The sequence below is a fragment of the Miscanthus floridulus genome, chromosome 7 (genome assembly GCF_019320115.1).
Source record: "Miscanthus floridulus cultivar M001 chromosome 7, ASM1932011v1, whole genome shotgun sequence".
Classification (NCBI taxonomy): Eukaryota; Viridiplantae; Streptophyta; class Magnoliopsida; order Poales; family Poaceae; genus Miscanthus; species Miscanthus floridulus.
Genome location: NC_089586.1, coordinates 6,066,183 through 6,091,389, shown reverse-complemented (window position 1 = coordinate 6,091,389; position 25,207 = coordinate 6,066,183). Strand labels below are relative to the sequence as shown.

Here is a 25,207-nt window from a genome sequence, read left to right as displayed (position 1 = left end):
ACCTCAACCATATAACTCATGTGTTAGCAAAGCAAGCATTTGCAGCCATCCAGTTTCAACCTTTCCCAATTTTCATTACTTGTACTAATCATGCTCATGTACACCAGTGCCCCTTAAGGAGCGCACTGCACTGCAGTGAACTCTGTTTCCCCGTTAGCTGCTGAAATAAAGTGATGTTACTTGTGTAGAAAAAAAAAACTTCCAAACCGCGGGGCATAGGTGCTGCAGCCTGCATACTCGCTCGTGGGCCAAGAAATTTTAGAAACAGATCTTTAGACCCAGCCCAACAACCCTTCTCCACAGCCCAACTCGCAGCCCCTTACCAATTTTAGCCGCCATTGAGCGCACCAGCCGCACCCCTCCGAAAAGTGAGACGTGAATTCATTTCATTTCTTTTCCTTGCTGTGAGAAATTTGCAGCGGCGGCGTTCGAAATTTGAAGTCCCTTGGGAGCCGGCCAGCCGTGGAAGGGAAGGGGAACCGCCGCCCGCGAGGCCGCGACGCTTGATCGATCCATCCACCCGCGGAGATTCCCGGCCGTGTGCCCGTGTGTGGAGTTGAGTTGTGATGGAGGCCACCTCCTCGCCTCATCCTCCCACCACCGTCCGCCGGAACCCACCCCGCCGCGCGAGGCCTCCCCCGACCCCGCTCACCGGCGCCAAACCCAAACCCTCCTCCCTCTCCCGCCTGCTCGAGGATGAAGCAGCGTCCGCCGCCTCCGTTCCCCGCCCGCCGCAGGAGGACCGCCTCAAGGTCTTCCTCCGCATCCGCCCACTCACGGACCACCGCGATCGAAGCCGCCCAGTGCCCGCTGCCAAGGAGCCGCGCCGGAAGCCCAAGCAGGGCGGACCCGGACCCGGACCCGGGCCCGGGGAGGTCTGCCTCGCGCCCACCGGACCCAACTCTGTCGCACTAACTGTCCCACGGTCGAAGCTCGTCGACGCCAAGCGAGGTCGGACCGAGGTCTTCGATGGCTTCTCCGCCGTTTTTCCGTCCAACTCCACCCAGGTTCTCTTCCTTATATCACCTTGCAAATTAAACCCCAGCCTTTGAAGTATTGTTTAAAGAGCTTTATTAATTTCTGTAGAATCTTGTCCAAAACTGATTTTCGCTCTGCAGTCTGCACGGTTTTGACCACAGTTTCTTCACTAAGTCATGAAACTCAGGATTATTTAGCCAACTCAACTCAAACCTGAACTGTTTACAGATTTAACAGGTCCAGCAGAAATTATGAGAGGTTTATGGTCAGATATCTCTCTAGGAAGCCTTTTAACAATAGCATATGGGAAGATATCCTCCCACTCTTTAGAAACTAAAATTCTATCCAATTTTTCCAATATTGGACATTCCTGATTATTGTACTATGTGTATAGACCCCCAGTCATCATCAACTCCCTTAACTCGTGGAAGTGAATAAGGGTGTTAAACAACCCAGAGTATCTATGTACCCTGTTGTTCTTATTCCTTTCTTTGGCATATCTAATTATATCGAAGTCTCCTCCAATCAAGATAGGTAGTATGTACTGTACCTACTAGCGATTTAGCTTGATGATTAAAGGTCAGGTCCACTTTCCTCCTCACAGCATGATATCTTCGCGCAAGTCATGAACCCTCTGGTGGATGACTTCCTGGGCGGAAAGAGCGGCCTTCTGGTTGCAATGGGCCCCACAGGCTCTGGAAAGACGCACACCATCTTTGGTAACCCAAGGAATCCTGGTATACTGCCCCTCACGCTGAGGAGAATCTTCGACGCACAAGGCGAAAACAAGGTTGCCAGGAAACCAGCAAGGTAAAACATGTTGTTTCACATCCAGTCCCTAGTTACATTTGCAAGCTATGGCATGGACGGAACCATATCTTGATGTTTCTTTTTCTATGACAATAACAGGTCATTTTTCCTATCAGTGTTTGAGATACTTTCTGAGGGAAAAGGGGAACGCATTCTTGACTTACTGTCTGATGCTGTGGAGTGTGTTCTTCAGCAGTCAGTGATTAAAGGTCTTCAAGAGGTAGTCCTCAACCAAACACCTTGAACACTCTTGATAGGACTGAATACCCTTTGACTCTGTGATTACAGTTTGAATTGCATTTCTTGTTGTCACCTCCTGAGAATTCCAATCGGATAGTTACAATTAACATGGGTGGGAAGGTGCTGTGCAAGTCTTGTGAGGAATTTGCATTTCTTGCTGTTATTTGGAATCATGATTTCTGATCACATGAATGTCCTGGAAGTTGGAACAGTACATGTCATTTGAATTGCATCGTGGAAGAGACTGATATGCCTGATATATCTGTAGCAGACAATAAGTTGTTAGCTTTAATTTGTTCTGCAGGCTGCCCTTTCAAATCCTGCAGATGCGGAGAGCTTGGTTTCACGTGGTATGCTAAAGCGCAGCACGGCTGCAACAAATGCTAACAGCAACTCAAGGCATGCTCTTGCTCTCCTTACAAATATGTTCGCTTGTTCTTTCGTAATGGATGTTTTTGTTCAGAATACACTTGTGTACCTTGGAAATTTTTTTCTTAATAATCATAACAGACATAGTGTTTCACTAGTGAGCATCACTATTTGCTTGCTTCTATTCTAGGTCTTTCAAATAACTTTTAAATCATGTTTATAAATATGATGTTAAAGAGAACTTCATTTTGTATTGCAGTCGATCTCAGTGCATCATCACGATACGCGCAGACAGTGAACATCCACTTAGTAGTGCTGTTCTGACCATAGCAGTCCTTGCTGGTGCAGAGCGGGAAAGGAGAACCGGAAATCGAGTCTGTTTCTCCATCAGCGTTGCTTTGTAATATGATAAAACAAAGATTTGTTTCTAAAAAATGATTAACCGTTTGTTTGCAGGGTTCAAGACTGTTAGAAAGCAACTTCATCAACAACACATCCATGGTTTTCAGTCTCTGTTTGAGGGTACTGCCAAATGGCTTTTGTCCTGAATCTTTTTTTTTCACTGCAGTCTACATGCAAAACACTATCATTCACTCATTTGCATCTTTGAATTAATGAAGATGTGCTAGCCTGTTCACTAATTCTTTTCTTTTTTTGTATTGGTAATTGCAGTCTCTGTTAGAACATCAGAAAAACCAGAAGAAGCCCTTGGAAAAGCATTTCAAGAATTCCATGGTGATATTTCTTAATTCGCTTAAAGCAGTAGTATATAAGACTATTTTATAATTGAAATTTCAATGTTAGCTTCTAAATCTTTTTGCCATTTTTGATAGTTGACAAGGTACTTAAGAGACTACCTAGAAGGAAGGAAGAAAATGACTCTGGTATGATACTGTCAGTAGTTAGCCTAGTGTTGATGTTTTTCATTTACCTACTATAGTTATTTACTATTCACTGTCATGTAAGGTTTCAGGTTCCTTGGCAACCAAGTTGATCATGGTGCCTTGGCAACCAAGTAGGAATCATAGCATCTGCTTTATGCAGTTAGAATATGCTAAGGAGTAGGTACACCACTTGCTTATATATGCAGTGGTTAGCATCTTCTTGTATCTAAGTCATTTTTGCAATACAATCCAAGCGGCCTGTTGGCCAAGCTGCCCTCTGGTAGCCAACAATTGGTATCAGAGCCGGTTGAGAGATAGGGAGAAGTATGGCCACCTCCGCAGAGAGAGCAGCAGCAGCCGCCGCCGCCGCCGCCGCCGAGTAGCGGGCGCAGCGTCTGGCCACGGCAGAGGCCGCAGCCGCGCAGGCGCAGCAGGCCGCGGAGGCCGCAGCAGCAGCAGCTCGGAACGCGGCCGCCACGGCCGCGGCTCTGCGTCGAGAGTTGGTGGAGGAGGATCCGCGCGATCGCCGCCCGTTTCTACGGAGGAGTCCGGAGCGCGAGCGCAGGCAGACGCGGTCGCCCGATCGGGATCAGGATCGCCGCCGCGGATGGGCCAGGGGCCGCTCGCCGGTGATCCAGACCGTGTACAAGGACTCTGGCGCAAGTTCCACCTGGCCAATGCTCACCAAGACAAACTATCATGAGTGGGCCTCGATCATGAAGCTGAAGCTCCAGGCGCGGCAACTCTGGGATGCGATCGAGTACCAAGACCTGCCATACCATGAGGACAGGCGCACGGTGGAGGCGATCATCGCCGCCGTGCCACAGGAGATGCAGATGCCGCTGTCCGAGAAGGGATCGGCCAAGGAGGCCTGGGACTCCATCGCCGCCGCACGGATCGGAGTCGATCGGGTGCGCCGCGCCACGCTCCAGCGACTCCGCAGCGACTGGGAGAAGCTCGCCTTCCGTCCGGGTGAGCAGATCGAGGACTTTACCCTTCGCTTGATGGCCCTGAAGCAGCAGCTTCTTCTCCACGGCGACAACGACATCGATGAAGAGCGCGCGGTGGAGAGGCTCCTGCGCGCCGTGCCGCCGAAGTACGCTCAGCTCCGGATCGCCATCGAGACGCTTCTGGACTTCCAGGACCTCACCATCGAGGAGGTGTCTGGGCGCTTGAAGACGGTGGACGACATGGAGGCGTTGGACGCGGAACCGGCCGCCATCGGTGGACTGCTGCTGACGAGGGAGCAGTGGCGTGCCAAGGAGAAGGAGGAGGTTGCCGCTTCTGCGTCGGGCAAGGAACCGCGACGTCGTCTACGCGGCGGCAAGAAGCAGCGCGGGAAGGGAAATCGCGGCGGAGGAGACAGAGGCGGTGGCGACGATCGCGGGGTGAACGACGACACCTGCCTCAACTGTGGTGATCGCGGCCATTGGGCGCGCGACTGCCGCCAGCCGCGCCGTGGTGGTGGTGACCGCGGCGGCGGCGGTGGCAACCACCGCGGAGGAGGCAACCGCGTTGGAGGTGATCGAGGTGGACGGCGCGGTGGAGGGTGTGGCGGTGCTGCGCACGTCGTAAAAGCAGAGGACGATGATGGTGCTCTGTTTTTCGCCCACGGCTTCCTCGAGCTCGACGAGAAGAACGAAGCCGTCTGCTCCAAGGCCACGGTCTCCCTTGACATCAACGAGCCGCGCGCGCGTGTCTTCCTCAACACCAGTGCCAACGAGGAGGCGCTCGACGGATGGTACCTCGACAGCGGGGCCACGCATCACATGACCGGCCGCCGGGAGCTCTTCGCCGAGCTCAACACCACGGCGCGCAGCACGGTGCGTTTCGGCGACTCGTCTCGAGTGGAAATCAAGGGGACCGGCTCCATCGTCTTCCAGGCCAAGAACGGAGAGCAGCGCGTCCTCCATGGCGTCTTCTACATCCCAGCGCTCCGGAACTCGATTATGAGTTTGGGGCAGCTCGACGAAGGAGGCTCCAGGGTGGAAATTGATCATGGAGTGCTCCGCATCTGGGACCGGCGTGGTCGTCTTCTCGCCAAGGTACATCGCGGGCCTAGTCGGCTGTACATCCTGCACTTGGAGGCCGCGCAGCCGGTATGTCTTGCCGCCAGGAAGGAGGACGAGTCATGGAGATGGCATGAGCGCTACGGGCATCTCAGCTTCGAGGCGCTGCACCAGCTCGGCAAGGAGATGGTGAGGGGGATGCCGGTGATCAAGCATGCGGAGCAAGTTTGCGACACCTGCGTCACCACCAAGCTCCGCCGCAAGCCGTTTCCGCAGCAGGCGCAGTACCGCGCGCAGGCGCCCCTGGACCTCGTCCACGGCGACTTGTGCGGGCCGGTGACACCGGCGACACCAGGAGGGCGCCGCTACTTCTTGCTGATGGTGGACGACGCCACCCGCTTCATGTGGGCGGTGCTTCTGCCGACCAAGGATACTGCTGCGGATGCCGTGAAGCGGGTGAAGGCCGAAGCAGAGAAGGAGACCGGCCGTGAGCTCAAGGTACTGCGGACCGACAATGGAGGAGAGTTCACCGTCGGCGAGCTGGCGCAGTACTTCGCCGCCGAAGGAGTCAAGCGGCACTACTCTGCACCACACTCACCGCAGCAAAACGGTGTTGTGGAGCGGCGCAATCAGACGGTCGTGGCGACCGCGCGCGCACTCCTGAAGCAGAGGTCCATGCCGGCAAAATTCTGGGGGGAGGCGGTGATGACGGCGGTGCATCTGCTCAACCGCGCGCCGACAAGAAGCTTGCAAGGCAAGACCCCCTATGAAGCCTGGCACAGACGAGCGCCGGCGGTGAGCTACCTGCGTACATTCGGCTGCGTCGCCTACACAAGGGAGCTCGGGCAGCTGCGCAAGCTCGACGACCGCGGCAAGGCTGGGGTCTTCATCGGCTACGCCGAGGGCGCCAAGGCCTACCGGGTCCTCGATCCGGTGACGGGACGCGTTAAGGTGAGCCGCGACGTGGTGTTTGATGAAGGGCGCGGCTGGGATTGGTCCAATTCGGCCACCGGGACGTCTGCTTCCGCCTCCAGCGACTTCGACATCGAGTTCTGGGGAGTCGACACAGACGGAGCTCCGCCGCGCGCGCCGTCACCAGCTCCAGGGGAGCACGATCCACAAGCCTCCTCTGCTTCACCAGCAGCAGAGACCGAGCAGGCGGACCCAGTTGAGTTCGCGTCACCACTCGAGGACGACGACGATCGCCTTGATGCTTCCTACGATGGCGAGCAGCTGCGGTACCGAACCATGCCCAACATCATCGGGGACGCACCCACACCGCTGCCGGCTTCACGTCTCTTCGCTGAGCTTCACCTCACGCACGCCGGCGAGCCGGCCAACTTCGCGGAGGCTGAAGGCGATCCTGCCTGGCAGGCCGCCATGGAGCAGGAGATCAAGGCAGTTGAGCAGAACTGCACTTGGGAGCTTGTGGAGCTTCCTCCCGGTCATCGGCCCATCACTCTGAAGTGGGTCTACAAGCTCAAGAAGGACGAGCGGGGCGCGGTGACCAAGTACAAGGCGCGCTTGGTGGCGCGGGGCTTCGTCCAGCAGGAAGGGATCGACTTCGACGACGCGTTTGCTCCCGTGGCGCGCATGGAATCCGTCCGAGTCCTCCTAGCGCTGGCGGCCCAAGAAGGATGGCGCGTCCACCATATGGACGTCAAATCTGCCTTCCTTAACGGCGACCTCAAGGAGGAGGTGTATGTAAAGCAGCCGCCTGGCTTCACCATCGCCGGGAAGGAGAAGATGGTGTACCGTCTGCGCAAGGCCTTGTATGGCCTACGGCAGGCTCCGCGAGCTTGGAACGCCAAGCTGGACGCCACCCTCAAGGAGATGGGTTTCCAGCAAAGCGACCATGAAGCCGCAATGTACAGGCGAGGAACAGGGGAGGAGCTGCTGCTGATTGGCGTCTATGTTGACGACTTGATCATCACCGGTGCCAGCGCTCAAGCCATAGAAGGTTTCAAGGCTCAGATGAAGAAGGTCTTCGACATGAGCGACCTCGGCCTCCTGTCCTTCTACCTGGGGGTCGAAGTACACCAAGATTCAGCTGGGATCACTCTGAGGCAAACCCATTATGCCAAGAGGATCCTTGAGCTGGGAAGTATGGATGCCTGCAACCCCGCCCATACGCCAATGGAGGAGCGGCTAAGGTTGAGCAGGCAGAGCGCAGCTGCAGAAGTTGATCCTACCCAATACAGAAGATTGGTGGGCAGCTTGCGCTACTTGGTCCACACAAGACCTGACTTAGCCTTCTCAGTAGGCTTTGTCAGTCGATTCATGGAGAGGCCGACTGCAGAACACCAAGCAGCCATCAAGCGCATCTTGAGATATGTGGCTGGTACTCTGGAGCTTGGTCTGCACTACACTAAGGCTCCAGGGAGAGCAAGATTTATTGGGTACTGTGACAGTGACTTGGCTGGAGACATTGACACCAGCAAGAGCACTAGTGGCACCTTGTTCTTCCTGGGAAGCAATCTTATGTGTTGGCAGTCAGTGAAGCAGAAGGTGGTGGCTCTATCTAGTTGTGAAGCTGAGTACATTGCCACTACCACAGCTGCAAAACAAGCAATTTGGCTATCTAGGCTGTTGGCAGACCTCCTTGGAAGGAATGTGGAAGTGGTTGAACTGAAAATTGATAGCAGGTCTGCACTTGCTCTAGCCAAGAATCCAGTCTTTCATGAGCGCAGTAAGCACATCAGGATCAAGTATCACTTCATCAGAAACTGCTTGGAAGATGGAAGTATCAGGGCTGATCACATATCCACCACTGATCAGCTGGCTGACATTCTAACCAAGTCTCTTGGAAAATCAAAATTTGAAGAGATGAGGGGAAGAATTGGGCTCAAGCAGATCACTTCCAAGGACCACAAGGCTAAAGGGGAGAATTGTCAGTAGTTAGCCTAGTGTTGATGTTTTTCATTTACCTACTATAGTTATTTACTATTCACTGTCATGTAAGGTTTCAGGTTCCTTGGCAACCAAGTTGATCATGGTGCCTTGGCAACCAAGTAGGAATCATAGCATCTGCTTTATGCAGTTAGAATATGCTAAGGAGTAGGTACACCACTTGCTTATATATGCAGTGGTTAGCATCTTCTTGTATCTAAGTCATTTTTGCAATACAATCCAAGCGGCCTGTTGGCCAAGCTGCCCTCTGGCAGCCAACAGATACATGGACCTGAAATTATCACTTGTAACATTGAAAGTATATATTAGTAAATTTGTCATGATCAACACTTTCCAATGACTATATTTTCAATAAATATAAACAAAAAAATGCTTGGAAAAAGTAAGTGAAAAAAATTGGAGACCTTGCAATATCCAAAACTCAAGTAAAAAAGAAGGGTGGTGGTAGGTTTTTAGTGCTACATATTTTTTGCGCAAGAAGTTTTTAGTGCTACATAACACTGGTGCTAACCCTTCGGTGTACATGTTGATTCTTGTGTGCTTTTATCTTTACTTTAATAATTATCTGCCCTTATTTTTCAGATCTTGAATGTGAAACCAGGGGATGATGATTATTTGGATACATCATTTTTGCTTAGACAAGCATCTCCTTACATGAAAATAAAGTACTATTACTCTCCTTACTACACTGATTCATTTTCTTCTCTTTTGCTATAATTGAGAAGAATAAAACATAACTAGTGGGAAAAGTGGTATTAGGTTGCTTATTGGTGCCAATCATATCAGTATTTATAAGGTTGATAATTGTAACTGTATTAATAGAATCTTGCTAATCTTGTAAGATCATAGTTTGTAGCTTCAATTAGAAGAAATGCGGTGAGGAAAGTGGCAACATTGATCACTTAATCAAATCAACTAGCTTTTCTAGAAACTTGTTTTTGTCTTCAAAGACAAAAGGATAGATGTCCCATTTAGGGTATTTATTTTTTGTAAATCATTTGGTTACCATGTGATATTCATTACTTGGCAATCTTATAGCCAAGATCTCTAATTTACCCTTTCTAATTTCTCATTCATTTTGCTTCCTGTTATCTTGTCAGGTACACTAGCCTTGAGGACTCTTCTGACTTGGCTTCCCAAAAGAGAATCAACGTTTCCTTGATTTGCCAAGAGAACAAGAAAAAAAGGAAGGTTCAGAAGCCTGAAGTCCTTGTGGTACAAATTGCTGTTTACCTTCAATATTTGAGTGTGTTTAGATTTAAGACTGTATAGATAGCTTCCATGCACTGCAGCATGTTGATCCAAAGTTTCAATTCACATACATACCATATGTATTTTTACTGAATGGTTATGTCTTTGCTGTCTTAAGCAAAGATATAACCATCTGATCATAAGCACTGCTCTTGTTTTAAAAACTATAGGACTAGGGAAGGTATTATTTCTTAGTGGTACTGTGTTGTCATATATTTTACGTTTGCAGGTTGAAGGAAAGGAAAATGTTGATACAGATGATATTTCTAAAGTTTCTGAAAAAGGTTCTGTTTACTAGCTCTTATGATGTATTTCAATGTCGCATGCTTTATTTTTGGTACAAGTTATCTGTGGTACTGGTGAACCTTTTATTTACTTTTAGTATTGCAATAATATTTGAAATGGGTACAGATGGTGCACAGCATGTGTCTCTCAACTCAGAGACGCCAAGAGTATCCAGAAGCGAAGCAATAATGACAAACTTTGCCAGGGCTTTATTGACTGTATTAAGACAGTATAAGCACAAACTTTTGGTAATTTCCGATGCATGTTTTTTCTTCTGAGCATGATATGTGGAACATCTGTTCAATATAAGAGCTTTTCTGGGTGGTTAATACAGAACTCTCTCTCTCTCTCTCTCTATATATATATATATATATATTTGTAATATTTCATGGTGAATGTTCTTGCAATGTTATTACCATTAAAGGGTAACAATATTTTCATCGTACTTGTTTTCACTTTATGCTGTCATAATAGGAGTCCGAGAATGCTGCTGAAAGCATGAAAGAATTGATTAGAGATAAAGATATCCAAATTAGAGATAAAGATATTCAAATTATGGAGTTGAAAAAGGAGCTGGAGGCTGTAAAGTATTGTTCATGCAAGAGCTCTCCAATAACTGAAGATGACTCTGTTAACCATGATGATTCTGCATCATCTGGTCAAGCTGCTCAGAGTTTGGTTTCTGTATCAAATCAACCTGACCTGGGATCTTATGATGCTTCAGAAGATAATTTGCATGTAAGCAAAAGAAACTTGAATACACAAAACTTGATTCATCTGTTATTTTGGAACTTTAATGGCCTTCATTTATCTCCTTGGTTATTCGGGAAAACAAGGATGGTTGGTACCAGGATATGCTAAAAATTCATACGAAAGGCCACACCCTTGGCTGCAGCCAAGGGAACTTATTTTTAAAAGTATAGTTATTATTCTTTTGGAACATGGAATGTTACTATCAGCTCATATTCTTATTTTTCCTTTTTTTGTAATATCTTCTTTTCTCTATCTAGCATCTATTGCTTGTGTCCAAGTCAGAAGCAGTTCCTTTGCTATGCTGCCATCTCATTGTTTTCTAAAATGCAGTCAGCTGTACATTTTTAAGCTATACCATTGTCAGAAGAGTATTCAGATACATTAGGGCTTCCTTGATATGATCTTGTAAATTACAAGATAAACCAATAATTAACCCCCCACCCCCCCCCCCCCCCCCCCCCCCCCCCCCCCCCCTCCTTACAGGTCGAAGCACAAGAATTGACATGCTGTGGTCCTCAAAATTCTTCAGCTCCTTGTATCCTGAAAGGTTAAGTCTGTTCACTGTAAATGTGCCAGAAGCAACATTTTAAAATGGTTGTTTCTAGTCCTGAATTAATTTTCTCTTTGTGTGACAGGGGAATCTGACAGTTGTGATGCTTCGTCTGTTTCTTTGATAGATGAACAAGTGTGCTCCAGAGATTTTAAGGTTGATGCTTACCTTGTGTATCTGACTGTTTTCTGCACCCACTTGAGCAAAGTGTTATCAATTTCACGTATCTACTTGTAGTGATGCAACCTAATATTGTAAAATGATGCTTCAGTTTGTACTGATATGCATTACAATCCTTTTTTAGCCAGAGAAGTCATGCCATCTTAATGTTTTTTGTTCAAAGTTTGACATAGAAAAAAGAGGTACCAAGGTTGCTCCTCTTTCTAACTGCATATTTAGTGTTTTTTACCAGTAACAGCCTACCCAGCGTGCTTGGATAGTAGGCTTTATTGCTATTGTTTTGCTATTAGCACTTGTGGGTTGTGGCAAGAATTTTCATTAGAGTTCACTAGACCAAATATACATTGGAAATAATAGTAACATATTATCTTTACCTTTTTCCTGTTCTTTTAGGTAGAGTTACAAGTGTTTCGTAAGGAATTGGATAGATCTGAAAGTTTTACTGTGTCAATACCTGCACACACTGGTGGTGCAATGCCTGCATCTAGCTATTCAAATCAAAGCTTGACAGGTATCTCATATTTCTATACTTTCATTTTTTTTCTAAATAATTTTACATGGTAATCTGCAGGAAGTTAGGAGTTGCATTTCTTGTTCTGTAGAGACTGGACTCCCTCTTAAAAGATGATTAAATCTTTCATAAGGAAAACCTGTTTGATTGAGTTTTCATGAATTTTACTAGGCAAAAGATCATCAGGGGTATACTTTAATTTTCTGCAGAAGATGATGCACTTCTGTGCCTGAACACTGAAAAAACCAGGCTATCTCCACAGTGCACTACTAGTAGCAAGACAGCTACCATAGGGCAAAGTGAAGAAGAAACGGAAGAGTTGAGCAAGGATAAGGATATTCAACATATTAATATAAGAGGTGAAGAGCTTTTTAATCTTTTATTGAATGATTTCTTTCTCTGATGCAATTTTGTGACGATTTTATTGGATCTTTGAATAGAAGAGAAGCATCCTGAATCTCGGAGCTCTTCACAGCAAGTGATCTTTGACACAGAAGGCACCAGCTCCAGTGAGTCATCTCCACAGTGTACTACTAGTAGCAAGACAGCTACCATAGGGCAAAGTGAAGAAGAAACGGAAGAGTTGAGCAAGGATAAGGATATTCAACATATTAATATAAGAGGTGAAGAGCTTTTTAATCTTTTATTGAATGATTTCTTTCTCTGATGCAATTTTGTGACGATTTTATTGGATCTTTGAATAGAAGAGAAGCATCCTGAATCTCGGAGCTCTTCACAGCAAGTGATCTTTGACACAGAAGGTACCAGCTCCAGTGAGTCATCCTTGATTGGAACGGTAAGGAATGAATTTATTTATTCCATTATTCTCAGCCCCTGCCCAAATTAGCTTGAGGGTAGTTTACAACAATGTTCCTGTATTGTTCTCAGGTTGAGTTTTCCATCTTATTTCTGTAGCCAAGTCAGCTGTATCATGAATGTCGCTGTTAGGAAACTTGACAAACCGGTTATACTTGTTTAGGTTGCTTCTGAAATGAAGCTTGAGGAACTGAACCAGAAATCTGAAAGATGTGAACCCGCTATAGAAAAGGCTACCGTGGAACTGGAGCATGGTATAGACTGTGGTCAAGCTCCAGACCAAAAGTGTGATCATGCCCCAGTGAAAGCTGCAAAGGTTTGAAGTACTTTGTTTGCCTTGAATGTATCATTGGAATTATACACAGCTTAGAAGTTGTGCTGGGAATATATTTTCTTATACAGCTGTGTTGCTTGCGATTGTGCCCCCCTAGGCTCCAAGCAAGTGCAGGGAGGCAGATGAAACTGCAGATACAAATAAGGAAGCTTTTGGGTCTAGGCCTGGCAGTATGAAGAAAACCAGGAGGTGAATGCACGATTATGTTGTGTGTACAAGTAGAAACATATATGGTGATCGTGCAACAACTAATTGGTCTCGGGGTTTGGTTGAGCAGGAGGTTACAGCCAGCTGCCGCTATGTTGCTCAGGGAATTCACTGGCGCTGACATTGATGCGGATAACAAAATGGTACATATGTATGCATGTATACTGAAAATGGCAGCAGAAGTTTTGGAATGCACATATAGGTCGGGTTTGCTTGTTGACTTGGGCCGCGGTCGGTTGTGATTACAGGAAGAAAGATGCAGGTCATCATCCAGATGCAGGGTGCCAACCGGGAGATCAGATGCACTTGTGCAACTTCTAATGAAAGGCCGTCCAGGCGGTCCAGTCCGTAGAGCATAGTGTAGCTTCATGATGTGGTGAAGCTAAAGCTAACTGTAGAGGAGGCACCGCATGACACGGCACATTATTTTGCAGCAGTTCGTTGACAGATGAAAAAAAAGCCATGTTGTGTTGTGTTTAGGCCGGTCCAGGATCTGTGTCTCCCTCGCCTGCTAGTAGTACGTAGTAACCAGCAGCATGGGTTTGATGTGAGTATGTGAGCATGGTGGTTTGTAGAAAGGTGTTTGCTGCACTTGCACTTGATATTGGCTCCGTTCGCTTCGCTGAAAAAATAAGCTAAAACAATATTTCAGTTGATTTGTTGTGAAAGAAAAACACTAAAAGTACGTATTATAAGAGAAGCGAACAGGGGCTGTGGTAGTCTTCTTGTGGATGTGATCGCAGTTGCATATGCTGCTGCTTCGTTGAGAAATGAAAGTAGTAATTATTATTGTCATGGACCTGGGAAAAAAACACCGAGCTAGGCCTCGGCGGATGCTGGAGAGGATCAGAGCAGAGCGAATGGACGGCGCAGGAGTTACCGACCATGATTTAAGGTAGGTTTGGATCTATTAACATGCGGCTGTTTGGATCCACCTGCTAATAGATTGTTGATGGTGAGTTAAAGGTGCATATGAACTATTAGTACCTGTTAGCGACTCTAAACCTGCAAATGAAGTATGTGTGTGCGTCAGCAATGAGTGCTGTCTCTTTTTTTTCCCTTCCGAGAGCGTGTCCTTGTGAGATCCGCTCGTCTCGAGCAATTGTTTAGGCAATCTTCTTGAGCATTGAACATAGTAGATGCTAAAATGTCAGGAATTGTGCTTTTCTTAAACCATACAACCCATCATTCAAAAGAGCAGTGAACTACTAGTCTACTAGTATGTTCAAAGACTTGCATACTTTTATTGCGCTTTTTTATTGCATGAGTAAGTCTTTAAAGTGTTTTAATTAATTACGAAAAATTCGCTGTCTCAATAAGCGGAATTTTTTTTGGGAATACTCGATAAGCGGAATTTAATCGGCGGTAGCGGTGTAGTATTGCAATTTTCTATAATAAAAAAAAATTTAAATTAAAAAAATAAAAAAAATCTGCTGGAGAGGATGAGAGCCCATGAAGGGAATGGCCCGCCCCGGAGTTGCTGGGCTGGGTGTCTGTGTCTCGCTCTCTTCTCTGGCGTCTTCGTCGTGCTCCTCCTGACCTCCTCCTCCTCCCTTTCATCGAAGGGTGGAATCCATCCAGCAAGGAAGGCAAAAGGAAACAAGGGGAAGCAAGCAAAAATCCCCAATTCCTTCCAGATCGACCCACCGCCGGCGAATCCAATCCAGGAGCTGTCGCTTGGAATTGGATTCATGCGCATCCGCCCGCTGCCGCTGCCGCTGGCCGCCGCCTAGTCTCGGCCGGCCGGCCGACCGGCCGCCCTCCTCGCGCGCGCGCCCTGCCTTGTATGGAAACACGCAGCAGCAGTCGCAAGCGCGCAGCGGCCGCCGCCTCCTCGTCCGCCTCCAAGCGCCCCCGCCGCAACTCCTCCGCCTCCTCCTCCTCAGCGCCGCCGCCCCAGCAGCCACTGATGGAACCCTCGCCCTCCTCCCGCCGCCGCTCCCGCGCCGCCGCCGCCGCCGACAAGGGCAAGGACCCCGACCCCTCCTCCTCCGACCACCCTTCTCCCCCCGCCCCCGACGATGACGCCGACGTCCCCTTCCCCCAGTCCTTCACCTCCGCCAGCACCGCCCTCCAGGGTCTCCTCCGCAGGCTCGGTGCCGGCCTCGACGACCTCCTCCCCTCCTCCTCCTCAGCGCCCTCCTCCGCCACGTCCGGTCACCTCAAGAGGATCCTCGCCGGCCTGCAGGCGCACGGCGACGAGTCGCGCCAGCTCCAGTCCCTCATGCAGCTCTGCGAGATGCTCTCCATCGGCACCGAGGACTCGCTCGCCGCCTTCCCCGTCGACGCCTTCGTCCCAATCCTCGTCGGGATGCTCGGCCGCGAGGACGAGCCTGCCACCGCTGGTGCCAGCCCCGACGTCATGCTGCTCGCTGCGCGGGCACTGGCCAACCTCGTTGATGTGCTCCCCTCCTCCTGCTCCGCGGTCGTGCACTACGGGGCCATACAGTGCTTCTGTGCTCGACTGCTCACCATAGAGTACATGGACCTCGCCGAGCAGGTGGTGCCTTTCCTTCTTTTTTCGCTCTATATGATCAGTCATCCTCATTATCTAAAAAAAATGATCAAGGTGCTGCTAACACATTTACTTTACTCGCCTTCTCAGTCTCTACAAGCCCTTAAGAAGATCTCTCTGGAGCACCCAACCGCCTGTTTGCGAGCTGGTGCGCTAATGGCTGTTCTATCGTATCTTGACTTCTTCTCCACTGGGGTTCAGGTTGAGTCCTCTGATCTTCTTTCAGCCGTTCTTGTCTTGTGCACGGTTTGCATCTACTTACACCTCTTCCCATGGGGGCACATGTTTGTTGTAGAGGGTAGCCTTGTCTACCGCCGCAAATATTTGCAGGAAGCTGCCGTCCGATGCTTCTGAGTTTGTCATGGAAGCTGTCCCATTGCTCACGAATCTCCTAAATCACCACGATTCCAAAGTACTTTTCAAGCTCAGATAGTCAGACCTCTGCATTATGATATGACTTATCGAGGTATATCATGTATTTCCCAACCCTTTGTTTATGTGCCCTACAGGTACTAGAGCATGCTTCTGTTTGTTTGACACGCATTGCTGAAGCTTTTGCCCATTACCCCGACAAACTTGATGAACTCTGCAATCATGGATTAGTTGCTCAAGCTGCTAGCTTGATAGCTGTTGGCAACTCCTCTGGCCAGGCATCACTGAGTACATCCACATATACGGTATGCACCAATTTGTTCTTGATACCCTTCTAGTGTTTGCCGTGGCCCCTCTCACACTTGTGCTAAAATTTGGTTGCACACTTTTTCAGGGCTTAATCCGTCTTCTCTCAATATGTGCAAGTGGATCCCTGCTGGCAGTTAAAACACTGCTTCTTCTTGGGATCAGCGGCACTCTTAAAGACATCCTTTCTGGCTCTGCTTTGATTTCTGGAGCATCAGTCTCCCCTGCTGTAACAAGGCCTGCCGATCAGGTGCATATTTCTATCACTGACTTAGGACTTGACTATTCTGCTAGAGCTGTCTCACTGAGTCACCAGGTCGCGGGTTCGAAGCAGCCTCTCCGCAGATTTTGCGGGGGGGAAGGCTTGCCTCTGTTTTTCCCTTCCCCAGTCCCCACTCATGTGGGAGCTTCCGGCACTGGGTCTGCCCCTTTATTGGTGGATTCAATAAAAATCTGATTTATCAGTGAAAAATTAGGCTTTGACATCTCATGCTTTCTAAAATTACATCTACCACACATACTTAGACAGCCTTTTTGAACTCTAAAGGCAACATCGTATGTTCATAATTATAGAGGTAAATGCATCAGTGGCCCCTAAACTTGTCAAGGGGTGCCACTTAGGTCCATTAACTTTGAAAACATATTTCTAGGTCCGTAAACTTATTAAGTGGTGCACCACACATCCCTAAACTTGTAAAACGATGCACTACAGGTCCATTTCTGGACCATACCAACCACTGTGGTGCACCAATTAACAAGTTTAGGGACCTAGAAATGTGTTTTCAAAGTTCGTGGACCTAAGTGGCATCCCTTGACAAGTTCAGGGGCCACTGATGCATTTAACTCATGTACCATCGAGCAATTGTTTGGGCGATTTTCTTGAGCATTGAACATAGATGCTAAAATGTTGGGAATTGTGCTTGCCTTCTTAAGCCATACAAACAATCATTCAAAAGAGTAGTGAACTAGTATGTTCAAAGACTTGCATACTTTTATTGCGCTTTTTTATTGCCTGAGTAAGTCTTTTGAAATGTTCTAATTTTAATGAAGCAGGAGGTGTTGGTTTATGGCACACAGGGGAACAAAAGTCTCACATGTAACATGATAGAGCAAAATCTGTCATAGCTCATCTTGATTAAGTAGCTGTTGTGATTCTTGTCGCCTTATTTTCCTTCCTAATGTGCAAGTAAATTGTGCTTTTGGTCAATCATATTCGGTATGGTACAGATACAAGAATTCCTTTTCCATGCTATACAATTGAGTATGAATATATGATGTTGTCTCAGCTGCTGCTTGTTGCTGTCTTGCTTAGCTGCTGAAATCATTTGTGGTACATACACACAAGAGTCTGGCATTTGTTGAGTATGATTGCTTGAACATATACGGTTATCTGCAGCTGCCTCTGTATCCTCTCACTTTGCTGCTTAAACACTAACTCTTGAAGTCCACACTGTTTGACCCGTCAGTTTCATACTTTCATACACCTGTATGTTTCTTGTTGTCCAAATGTTTTTCATATGTTTACCCCTAATATTGCAGATGTTTGAGATTGTGAGCCTTGCTGATGATTTACTTCCGCATATGCCTGCGAGAATCATTAAGTTACCAACATACTACCATGCATATAAAGGCTCTTCAACAAAGAAATCTGCTTCCATCAAACAAGAGGGGGCTGGTTCAACAGGAAATGAAAGGTCTGGCCGTGAGAGGCTATTGCGTGAGCAACCTGAGCTCCTACAGCAGTTTGGTATGGATTTGTTACCCACAATGACACAGGTTAGTGCCGGAATTCTTCTCCTGACAGCCATTTCAATTACTGTTTGTGTTTTGTCTTTTGGGGCACTTTAATAGACTGTGTGCTTGTTCAGGTGTATGGTTCTAGTGTAAATGCACCAATACGTCACAAGTGTTTATCGATCATTGGGAAGTTAATGTACTACAGCTCTGCTGAGACAATCCAGTCTCTCCTTGGCACAACAAACATATCCAGGTTTTAATACAAGTTCCTTCAAAGCGTTATATTCCTTTTGTCTGGAGAATGGTCTCTCTCTCTCTCTCTCTCTCTCTCCCCTCCTCCTGGAACACGCAAAAGAGCTGCACGTTTTTCATTAAAAGAACAAAAAGTTTCTTAGGTCATTTCTAGGGAATGTTTCAGAACAACGGATGCTAAAAGACAAATAGAAAGTCTCTCAAGTTTCAATGGACATACTTCTTTTCCAATCCCTTCTAAGTTATTTCATTTCCATCTGCAGCTTCCTTGCAGGCATTCTTGCATGGAAAGATCCTCAAGTGTTGATTCCTGCTCTTCAGATAGCAGAAATAATGATGGAAAAACTTCCAGAGACATTTTCCAAGCTGTTTGTGAGGGAAGGTGTCGTTCATGCCGTGGAGTTACTTATATGTTCGGAATCTTCCAACACAGTGCCTTCTCAGGTGCCACCTCAGGATAAAGATAATGATTCTGCCATGCCATCACGTCCTAGACGTCAACGCCGGCGTGGGGGTGCTGTGGCAGCAGAAAATAGTTCATTCGATGAATCAAATAGTTCCAACCTTGGGGTTACGTGCTCAACAACGATCGCTTCAGAAGCTCCAAACACCAGCCTTCGTTTCGCAGTTAGCGACCATGCAAAGTCTTTCAAAGATAAATACTTCCCAGCAGACACTGATTCAAGTGATATTGGGATTACTGATGACCTTCTTAAACTGAGTGCACTCTGTGCAAAGTTGAATACTGTATCTGAGAATGTCAAAACAAAAGTCAAAGGGAAATCAAAAGCTATAAGCGCTAATTTTTTGGATATCTCAATTGATGTCGAAGAACAGTTAGACAAAATAATATCTGAAATGCTCTCTGAGCTTAGGAAAGTTAATGGTGTTTCCACATTTGAATTCATTAGAAGTGGTGTTGCCACAGCATTGCTTGACTATTTGTCTTGTGGGACATTTGGGAAGGAAAAGGTATCTGAAGGAAACCTACCTCAGCTTCGTCAGCTGGCCCTTAGGCGATACAAGTCCTTCATATCTGTTGCCCTTTCTATTGATCATGAACGGGATGAAACTCCCATGGCACTGTTGGTTCAGAAACTGCAAAGTGCATTGTCTTCGCTGGAACGTTTCCCTGTTGTGCTCAGCCAGTCTAGTAGGATTGGTATTGGAGGGCCACGTCTGACTTCAGGTCTTAGTGCTCTGGCTCAACCCTTCAAGCTTCGTCTGTCCCGAGCTCAAGGCGAAAAATCGCTTCGGGATTATTCATCAAATATTGTGCTTATCGATCCATTTGCCAGTCTAGCAGCTGTTGAAGAATTCCTTTGGCCCAGAGTTCAACGCAGTGAGGTTGCGTCAAAGCCTACAGTTCCATCTGGTAATAATTCTGAATCTGGGGTTCCTGGCACCACAACTGGTGCATCATTAACAGCTGCAATGGCTCAATCTGGTCGGCGTCCAACAACAAGATCAAAGTCATCTGCAGGGGGTGGTACATCTAAGAAGGATTCTCATGATGAAAGCACTAGTACTGCCAAAGGGAAAGGCAAAGCTATTGTAAAGCCAAACTCAGATGAACCAAAAGGACCTAATACAAGGAATGCTGCCCGCCAAACATCTGCTTCAGAGAAAGATTCGGAAATGAAGCGAGCACATGGCCACAGTAGTTCAGAGGTATTTTTGTTTGTTTGTTTACATGCCTCGTTCCTGGTTAGTTTGTCTAGCAAAGAAAGTTACTGTTTCCTATTCATATTTGGTGCCACCTATAGAACTCATGGCTTGGGCACCAAATGAACATGAGAATTTTAGTTGTGGATCTAGTTCTTAATATAAATTACCCTCATAAGCTGTAAGCATGATTTTGTAAGTTCAAAACTGTGCCAATCTAAAAAATCTTAGGATAATAATCCAGAAGCAGGCTCATTTTTTAGCTGGGAATGGAAGCATGGTAACTGATAAGTAGTACATTCTACGTTGGTATCTGCAGGATGAAGAGCTTGACACATCTCCTGTTGAAATTGATGATGCTTTGATGATTGATGATGATGACATTTCAGATGATGATGACGACGACGACGATGATGATCATGAGGTAACTGTTTGCAAATTGAATGCGCCCCCCCCCCCCCCCCCCTTTTTTTCTGTTTTTCTTCGTTGCAATCACTGGTAGTTGTTTAAGCTTATATTTATTTACATTATGACAAAATACCCTTTTAGTTTGTCCAAGATCATTTGTGTCCTTTTCAACTAATTTAATAACCTCTCCAAATTCTTAGGTTCTCCAAGAAGGGTCTCTTCCAATCTGTTCTCAAGATGGTGTGCATGATGTGAAACTGGGTGATGCCGATGAGTGTAACATTAGCTCAGCCAGTTTTAGCCAGGCGCAGCCATCATCTGGTTCCGGTGCTAGAAACACTTCTAGCAGGGGACCGGATTCTACTGAATTTCGAAGTATGAGCACATTCGGTTCACGAGGTGCAATGTCATTTGTTGCTGCAACGATGGCTGGGCTGGCTTCTGTTGGTGGTCGCAGTGTTAGAGGTGGCCGAGATCGGCGTGGTCTGTCACTTGGAGGTAGCATGAATGATCACAATAAACTTATATTCACTGCTGGTGGGAAGCAGCTTAGCAAACATTTGACTGTATATCAAGCTATCCAACGTCAACTTATGCTCGACGAGGATGATGAAGAAAGGTTTAATGGATCTGATATACCGAACGATGGAAACCGCTTCTGGGGTGATGTGTTCACAATAACGTACCAGAAGGCTGATAACCAAGTTGAGAAGGGATGCCAAGGGACTTCCACCTCGTTAAACATAAAATCAGATTCTTACAGGTCTATCTCTGAAGCACAAGGGGTTTCTCTTCTTGATAGCATCTTACAAGGAGAACTTCCTTGTGATCTTGAGAGAACAAACTCAACATACAACATTTTAGCATTATTGCGTGTACTGGAGGGGCTTAATCAGTTATCCTCTCGTTTAAGACTACAGGGAGCATCTAATGATTTTGCTGAGGGAAAAATCACTACCTTGGATGAGCTATATAGAACTGGAGCCAAGGTACCTTCCGAAGTGTTTGTCAATAGCAAATTGACACCAAAGCTTGCTCGGCAAATGCAGGATGTTCTCGCACTATGTAGTGGCAGTTTACCTTCTTGGTGTTATCAAATGACCAAGGCCTGCCCATTTCTGTTTCCTTTTGAGACAAGGAGGCAGTACTTCTATTCCACGGCCTTTGGGTTGTCGCGAGCATTGAATCGACTTCAGCAACAGCAGAGTGACAATCACAGCTCTGGTGGTGAAAGAGAGGTCCGGTTTGGCAGGTTACAACGTCAGAAAGTTCGTGTTTCCCGTAACCGTATTCTAGATTCTGCTGCTAAAGTTATGGAGATGTTCTCCAGTCAGAGGGCTGTTCTTGAGGTGGAATACTTTGGCGAAGTTGGAACTGGGCTGGGGCCTACTTTGGAGTTTTATACTCTCTTAAGCCATGAACTACAAAGCGCTCAACTGGGATTATGGAGATCTACTTCATATGATTCAGGATTGCACATTGATAGGAAGGATGTGATTAGTTTAGATCCTGAAGATGGCTCGTCAGGAAAAGGACCCAACACAGATCTACCAGGTGATGGCAGGCATTTGATACAAGCTCCTCTTGGATTGTTCCCTCGACCTTGGCCACCTAAAGTTGATGCTTCAGAAGGTAGCAGATTCTTCAAAGTTTTGGAGCATTTCCGCTTAATAGGTCAAGTGATGGCAAAAGTCCTGCAAGATGGCAGACTTTTAGATTTGCCTTTATCAACAGCGTTTTATAAGCTTATACTTGGACAGGTATGTACAGAGAAGCTCTATTCCCAAGTGCAGTGTATTTGCTTTCATTTTGTTTTGCTTTGTTTTATGGGTTAATTGGTTCGGTGTTGTATTCTCTTTTCATGACTTAATGCATTTCCACTGGCCAGGAGCTTGATTTGTTTGACATAGTCTCATTTGATTCTGAGTTTGGGAAGACATTGCAAGAACTGCGAGTTCTTGTTGAACGAAAGCAGTTCCTTGAATCCACTTGTGGCAAGAATCAGCTACAAGTTGCAGATTTGCGTTTCCATGGCGCTTCTATTGAAGATTTGTGTTTAGATTTTACCCTTCCAGGTTATCCTGATTATGTGCTCAAAGAGGGTGAAGGAGGCACAATTGTAAGTGATTAAGTCCATATTAGTGTGTATTTATCTTGGTGATTTCACTTTATATTTTTTAGCCTGTTAGTTAATGCAATTATCATTTGCAGGTTAATATTTACAATTTAGAAGAGTATATTACTTTGGTAGTGGATGCTACAGTTAAGTCAGGGATAAAGCGACAGGTTGAGGCATTTAGATCAGGGTTTAATCAGGTACAGCCTCATTGGTATTGCTTTCATATAATCTTATAATAATTCCACTTGTTCTGATTTTGTGTAGTTAGTTTACTCCAATAATTCTTGTTTATTTTAACATTTCATAGGTGTTTGACATGTCATCCCTCCACATATTTTCACCTCAAGAACTTGACTATCTAATATGTGGCCGACAAGAAATTTGGGAGGTAATCTTCTGTCCTCTTTATCCAAGTTATTATATGTTAAAGTATGGCACTAAATAAACCTTGGAATCTGCAGTTGGAATCCCTGGTGGATAACATAAAATTTGATCATGGATATACTGCTAAAAGTCCTGCGATCGTGAATGTAAGCTCATTCATTCTCATATGCTACATCTCTTACATACATCCAATTGTGGTCTTTGAGAAATGCGGTTCCTTGATTCTTGCTCTTGTTTGTAGCTACTCGAGATTTTGTCAGAATTCACCCCTGAGCAGCAGCATGCGTTCTGCCAGTTTGTAACTGGTGCTCCTCGGCTTCCACCCGGTGGATTGGCAGCCCTTAATCCCAAGCTTACTATAGTTAGGAAGGTACTTTTTCATGGTGTATCTACCATGGCATTTGCTATTATAACATGTGCCTACCTATTCTGCTTGATGTTATTTTTGGGGTAACGTGGTGTTACTTTTGATTATTGCCAGCACCCTTCAAGTGCTGTGAATGCTTCAAATTCAACTGGGGCAACAGAGTCTGCTGATGATGATTTGCCTAGTGTGATGACGTGCGCCAATTATCTGAAGCTGCCCCCGTACTCCACAAAAGTATGGTGTCCTTGCTGTTTTTTTTTCCTCTAAAATGTCAGTTGACATTCTGATGTTTCCTGCTGATGGGCTATTGCTATTGTTTGGACAGGAAATCATGCGCAAGAAGTTGCTTTATGCGATCCTGGAAGGCCGAGGATCGTTTGATCTTTCATAAGAAATATATAATATCCGAACTAACATACAGGGGTCAATTTTATGCTGGAGTTAGTTTCTTGGTTGGTCCATATAACAAATAGCCGCGCAGCTTCAAGGGCGAGAGCCCAGTCCTCACTCGGATGCAGGTGCTGCTGTCAATTTCTCCTTTCTTTTACATTTGTTCAGCTATATATTCTCCTTGTCACCTACAATTACGAATTTACAGCTTTTGTCATTGAGGAAGTTTAACACGTTTTGGTTTGTCTATGATCTGTTTCCATTGGGCAGGCTATATGCGCCAACAAGAACCAAAAGGGAGCCCTTTCTTTCAGTACATGTAAATAAAAGGGAATTTTGGTTCCAGAATCCAGAATTGGTGATTTTATCATGTTGATCCAGAATTTTTATCTGTAACAAGAACATGTACATGTGTGATGACTGACTGTTAATAAATGTGGCCCAGTGTACCATTTTTCTTTTCTTTGAGCACTGGCAGTACCATGTTCTCCGATACAGAAACGCTACAACAGAATGACGGGGTTACCACGATCCCGCCCACACCGCCATTACTGATGCCACGATCCCACCCAATTCCTCCACTACTGATGCCATTTCACCAGAGAACGAGGATATTATGTTCAGTTGATTGAAAGAAAAGATACTTTAAAAGGAAAGGAGGCAAATACTGCCATTCGAGGTGATGAATGGCCCCCAAAACAAGGGGAAAAGCATGTGGAAAACTTTGATGCGATAGCAACAAAATCAGCCTGGTTTGCAGCCCAAAACGCTTGCTGCTCATCATCTCTGAGACCCCTTAGCGTCCGAACGCGTTATTATCTTTGTTTGATACCCCTTCCTTCTCTCAGGAAGGAAAGCATGTTCCATCTATGGTGCAGCTGTAAACCAAATTACATGTGTAGTGAAAATATATATGGTAAATAATTTGGCGAGTTTGTCAAATTGAACTTATATACAAGGATATGCTGGAATTGAGCAGGTGCATTCGTGCAGGGTTGAAGTCTTGGATAGAGGGGAAAGGAAGAGGGACAATGGACAAACATGAATAAAGTGAGAGAGATTGGGTCCTAGATATTTGATTCTTTATATTTTAAAGCAACTCTAGGAATTTCCAGAATGAACTCCCTATTTAGATATTTTTGCAAAAAGAGAAAAAAAATATCTTTCCAATAGTTTGGTAAAATAACTCCTTAAAAGTTAGATCTTTTCTCCAACTCGTAAGTTTCCGCAGTCGATAGAAACTCCGTATGCACTCCCCCACCATCGAACGTTTTTCTCGGTAGGTCAGAGTAAATTGAACATGTGAGTAATAAATTAAGAAAATAAAGAGTTTCATGTGAGAAAACAGTAAGAGTTGGGTTCCCAATGCAAACCGTTTATATAGGAAGCAAATATAGGAATGTGAATTAAACTGAGGTTGCTACCTATTTTGTTAGCAAGTTAATTATAGGAAACAACTGGAGTTAATTTATGTAGTAGTTCTTGTAAGTATTAAACTTTGTCTTGTCCATGCGAATGCCTATTTTACTTGCTAATTATGTTATTATTATGTACGCACTAGAATGAATTAACTAATGAATACAGTTGACTACTAAAAGACAAATG

At 46.0% G+C, this 25,207-nt stretch overlaps 2 protein-coding genes across 4 annotated transcripts; both read left to right on the top strand.

The window, feature by feature from the left end:
- The first annotated feature begins 394 nt into the window (after nucleotides 1–394).
- On the top strand, nucleotides 395–13,958 carry LOC136466458 (kinesin-like protein KIN-6). Of its 2 annotated transcripts, none has more exons than XM_066464872.1 (23): nucleotides 395–1,007; nucleotides 1,583–1,788; nucleotides 1,888–2,008; nucleotides 2,333–2,427; nucleotides 2,657–2,771; nucleotides 2,854–2,919; nucleotides 3,070–3,132; nucleotides 3,231–3,281; nucleotides 8,783–8,865; nucleotides 9,301–9,415; nucleotides 9,681–9,735; nucleotides 9,863–9,984; nucleotides 10,211–10,474; nucleotides 10,973–11,036; nucleotides 11,125–11,195; nucleotides 11,613–11,730; nucleotides 11,940–12,089; nucleotides 12,171–12,353; nucleotides 12,438–12,526; nucleotides 12,710–12,862; nucleotides 12,978–13,069; nucleotides 13,158–13,230; nucleotides 13,336–13,958. In XM_066464872.1, exons 1-23 carry the CDS (start codon nucleotides 567–569, stop codon nucleotides 13,444–13,446), a joined length of 2,901 nt encoding a protein of 966 aa, XP_066320969.1. In that variant the 5' UTR covers nucleotides 395–566; the 3' UTR covers nucleotides 13,447–13,958. The 2 variants fall into 2 exon arrangements, with proteins under 2 accessions (XP_066320969.1, XP_066320968.1); XM_066464871.1 differs by having other exon boundaries at nucleotides 12,435–12,526.
- Nucleotides 13,959–14,583: 625 nt separating this feature from the next.
- On the top strand, nucleotides 14,584–24,067 carry LOC136466457 (E3 ubiquitin-protein ligase UPL3-like). 2 transcript variants are annotated; one of them, XM_066464870.1, is made up of 18 exons: nucleotides 14,584–15,587; nucleotides 15,693–15,803; nucleotides 15,898–16,014; nucleotides 16,112–16,279; nucleotides 16,369–16,530; nucleotides 17,820–18,056; nucleotides 18,149–18,270; nucleotides 18,533–19,940; nucleotides 20,254–20,358; nucleotides 20,543–22,102; nucleotides 22,231–22,461; nucleotides 22,554–22,658; nucleotides 22,769–22,849; nucleotides 22,923–22,991; nucleotides 23,087–23,215; nucleotides 23,327–23,446; nucleotides 23,538–23,726; nucleotides 23,873–24,067. In XM_066464870.1, the coding sequence occupies exons 1-17, from the start codon at nucleotides 14,874–14,876 to the stop codon at nucleotides 23,601–23,603; spliced, it is 5,505 nt and encodes a 1,834-aa protein (XP_066320967.1). In that variant the 5' UTR covers nucleotides 14,584–14,873; the 3' UTR covers nucleotides 23,604–23,726; nucleotides 23,873–24,067. The 2 variants fall into 2 exon arrangements, with proteins under 2 accessions (XP_066320967.1, XP_066320966.1); XM_066464869.1 differs by having other exon boundaries at nucleotides 23,538–23,730.
- Nucleotides 24,068–25,207: the final 1,140 nt, after the last annotated feature.

Bases quoted from the DNA above. Each gene is read 5' to 3' on its own strand.
- LOC136466458 (XM_066464871.1), top strand. From the start codon at position 567: ATGGAGGCCACCTCCTCGCCTCATCCTCCCACCACCGTCCGCCGGAAC. The intron at 12,527-12,709 runs GTAAGGAATGAA...ATACTTGTTTAG, and splicing joins AGTCATCCTTGATTGGAACG to GTTGCTTCTGAAATGAAGCT. The intron at 12,863-12,977 runs GTTTGAAGTACT...GTGCCCCCCTAG, and splicing joins CCCCAGTGAAAGCTGCAAAG to GCTCCAAGCAAGTGCAGGGA.
- LOC136466457 (XM_066464870.1), top strand. From the start codon at position 14,874: ATGGAAACACGCAGCAGCAGTCGCAAGCGCGCAGCGGCCGCCGCCTCC. The intron at 16,531-17,819 runs GTGCATATTTCT...CTAATATTGCAG, and splicing joins TAACAAGGCCTGCCGATCAG to ATGTTTGAGATTGTGAGCCT. The intron at 23,216-23,326 runs GTACTTTTTCAT...GATTATTGCCAG, and splicing joins AGCTTACTATAGTTAGGAAG to CACCCTTCAAGTGCTGTGAA.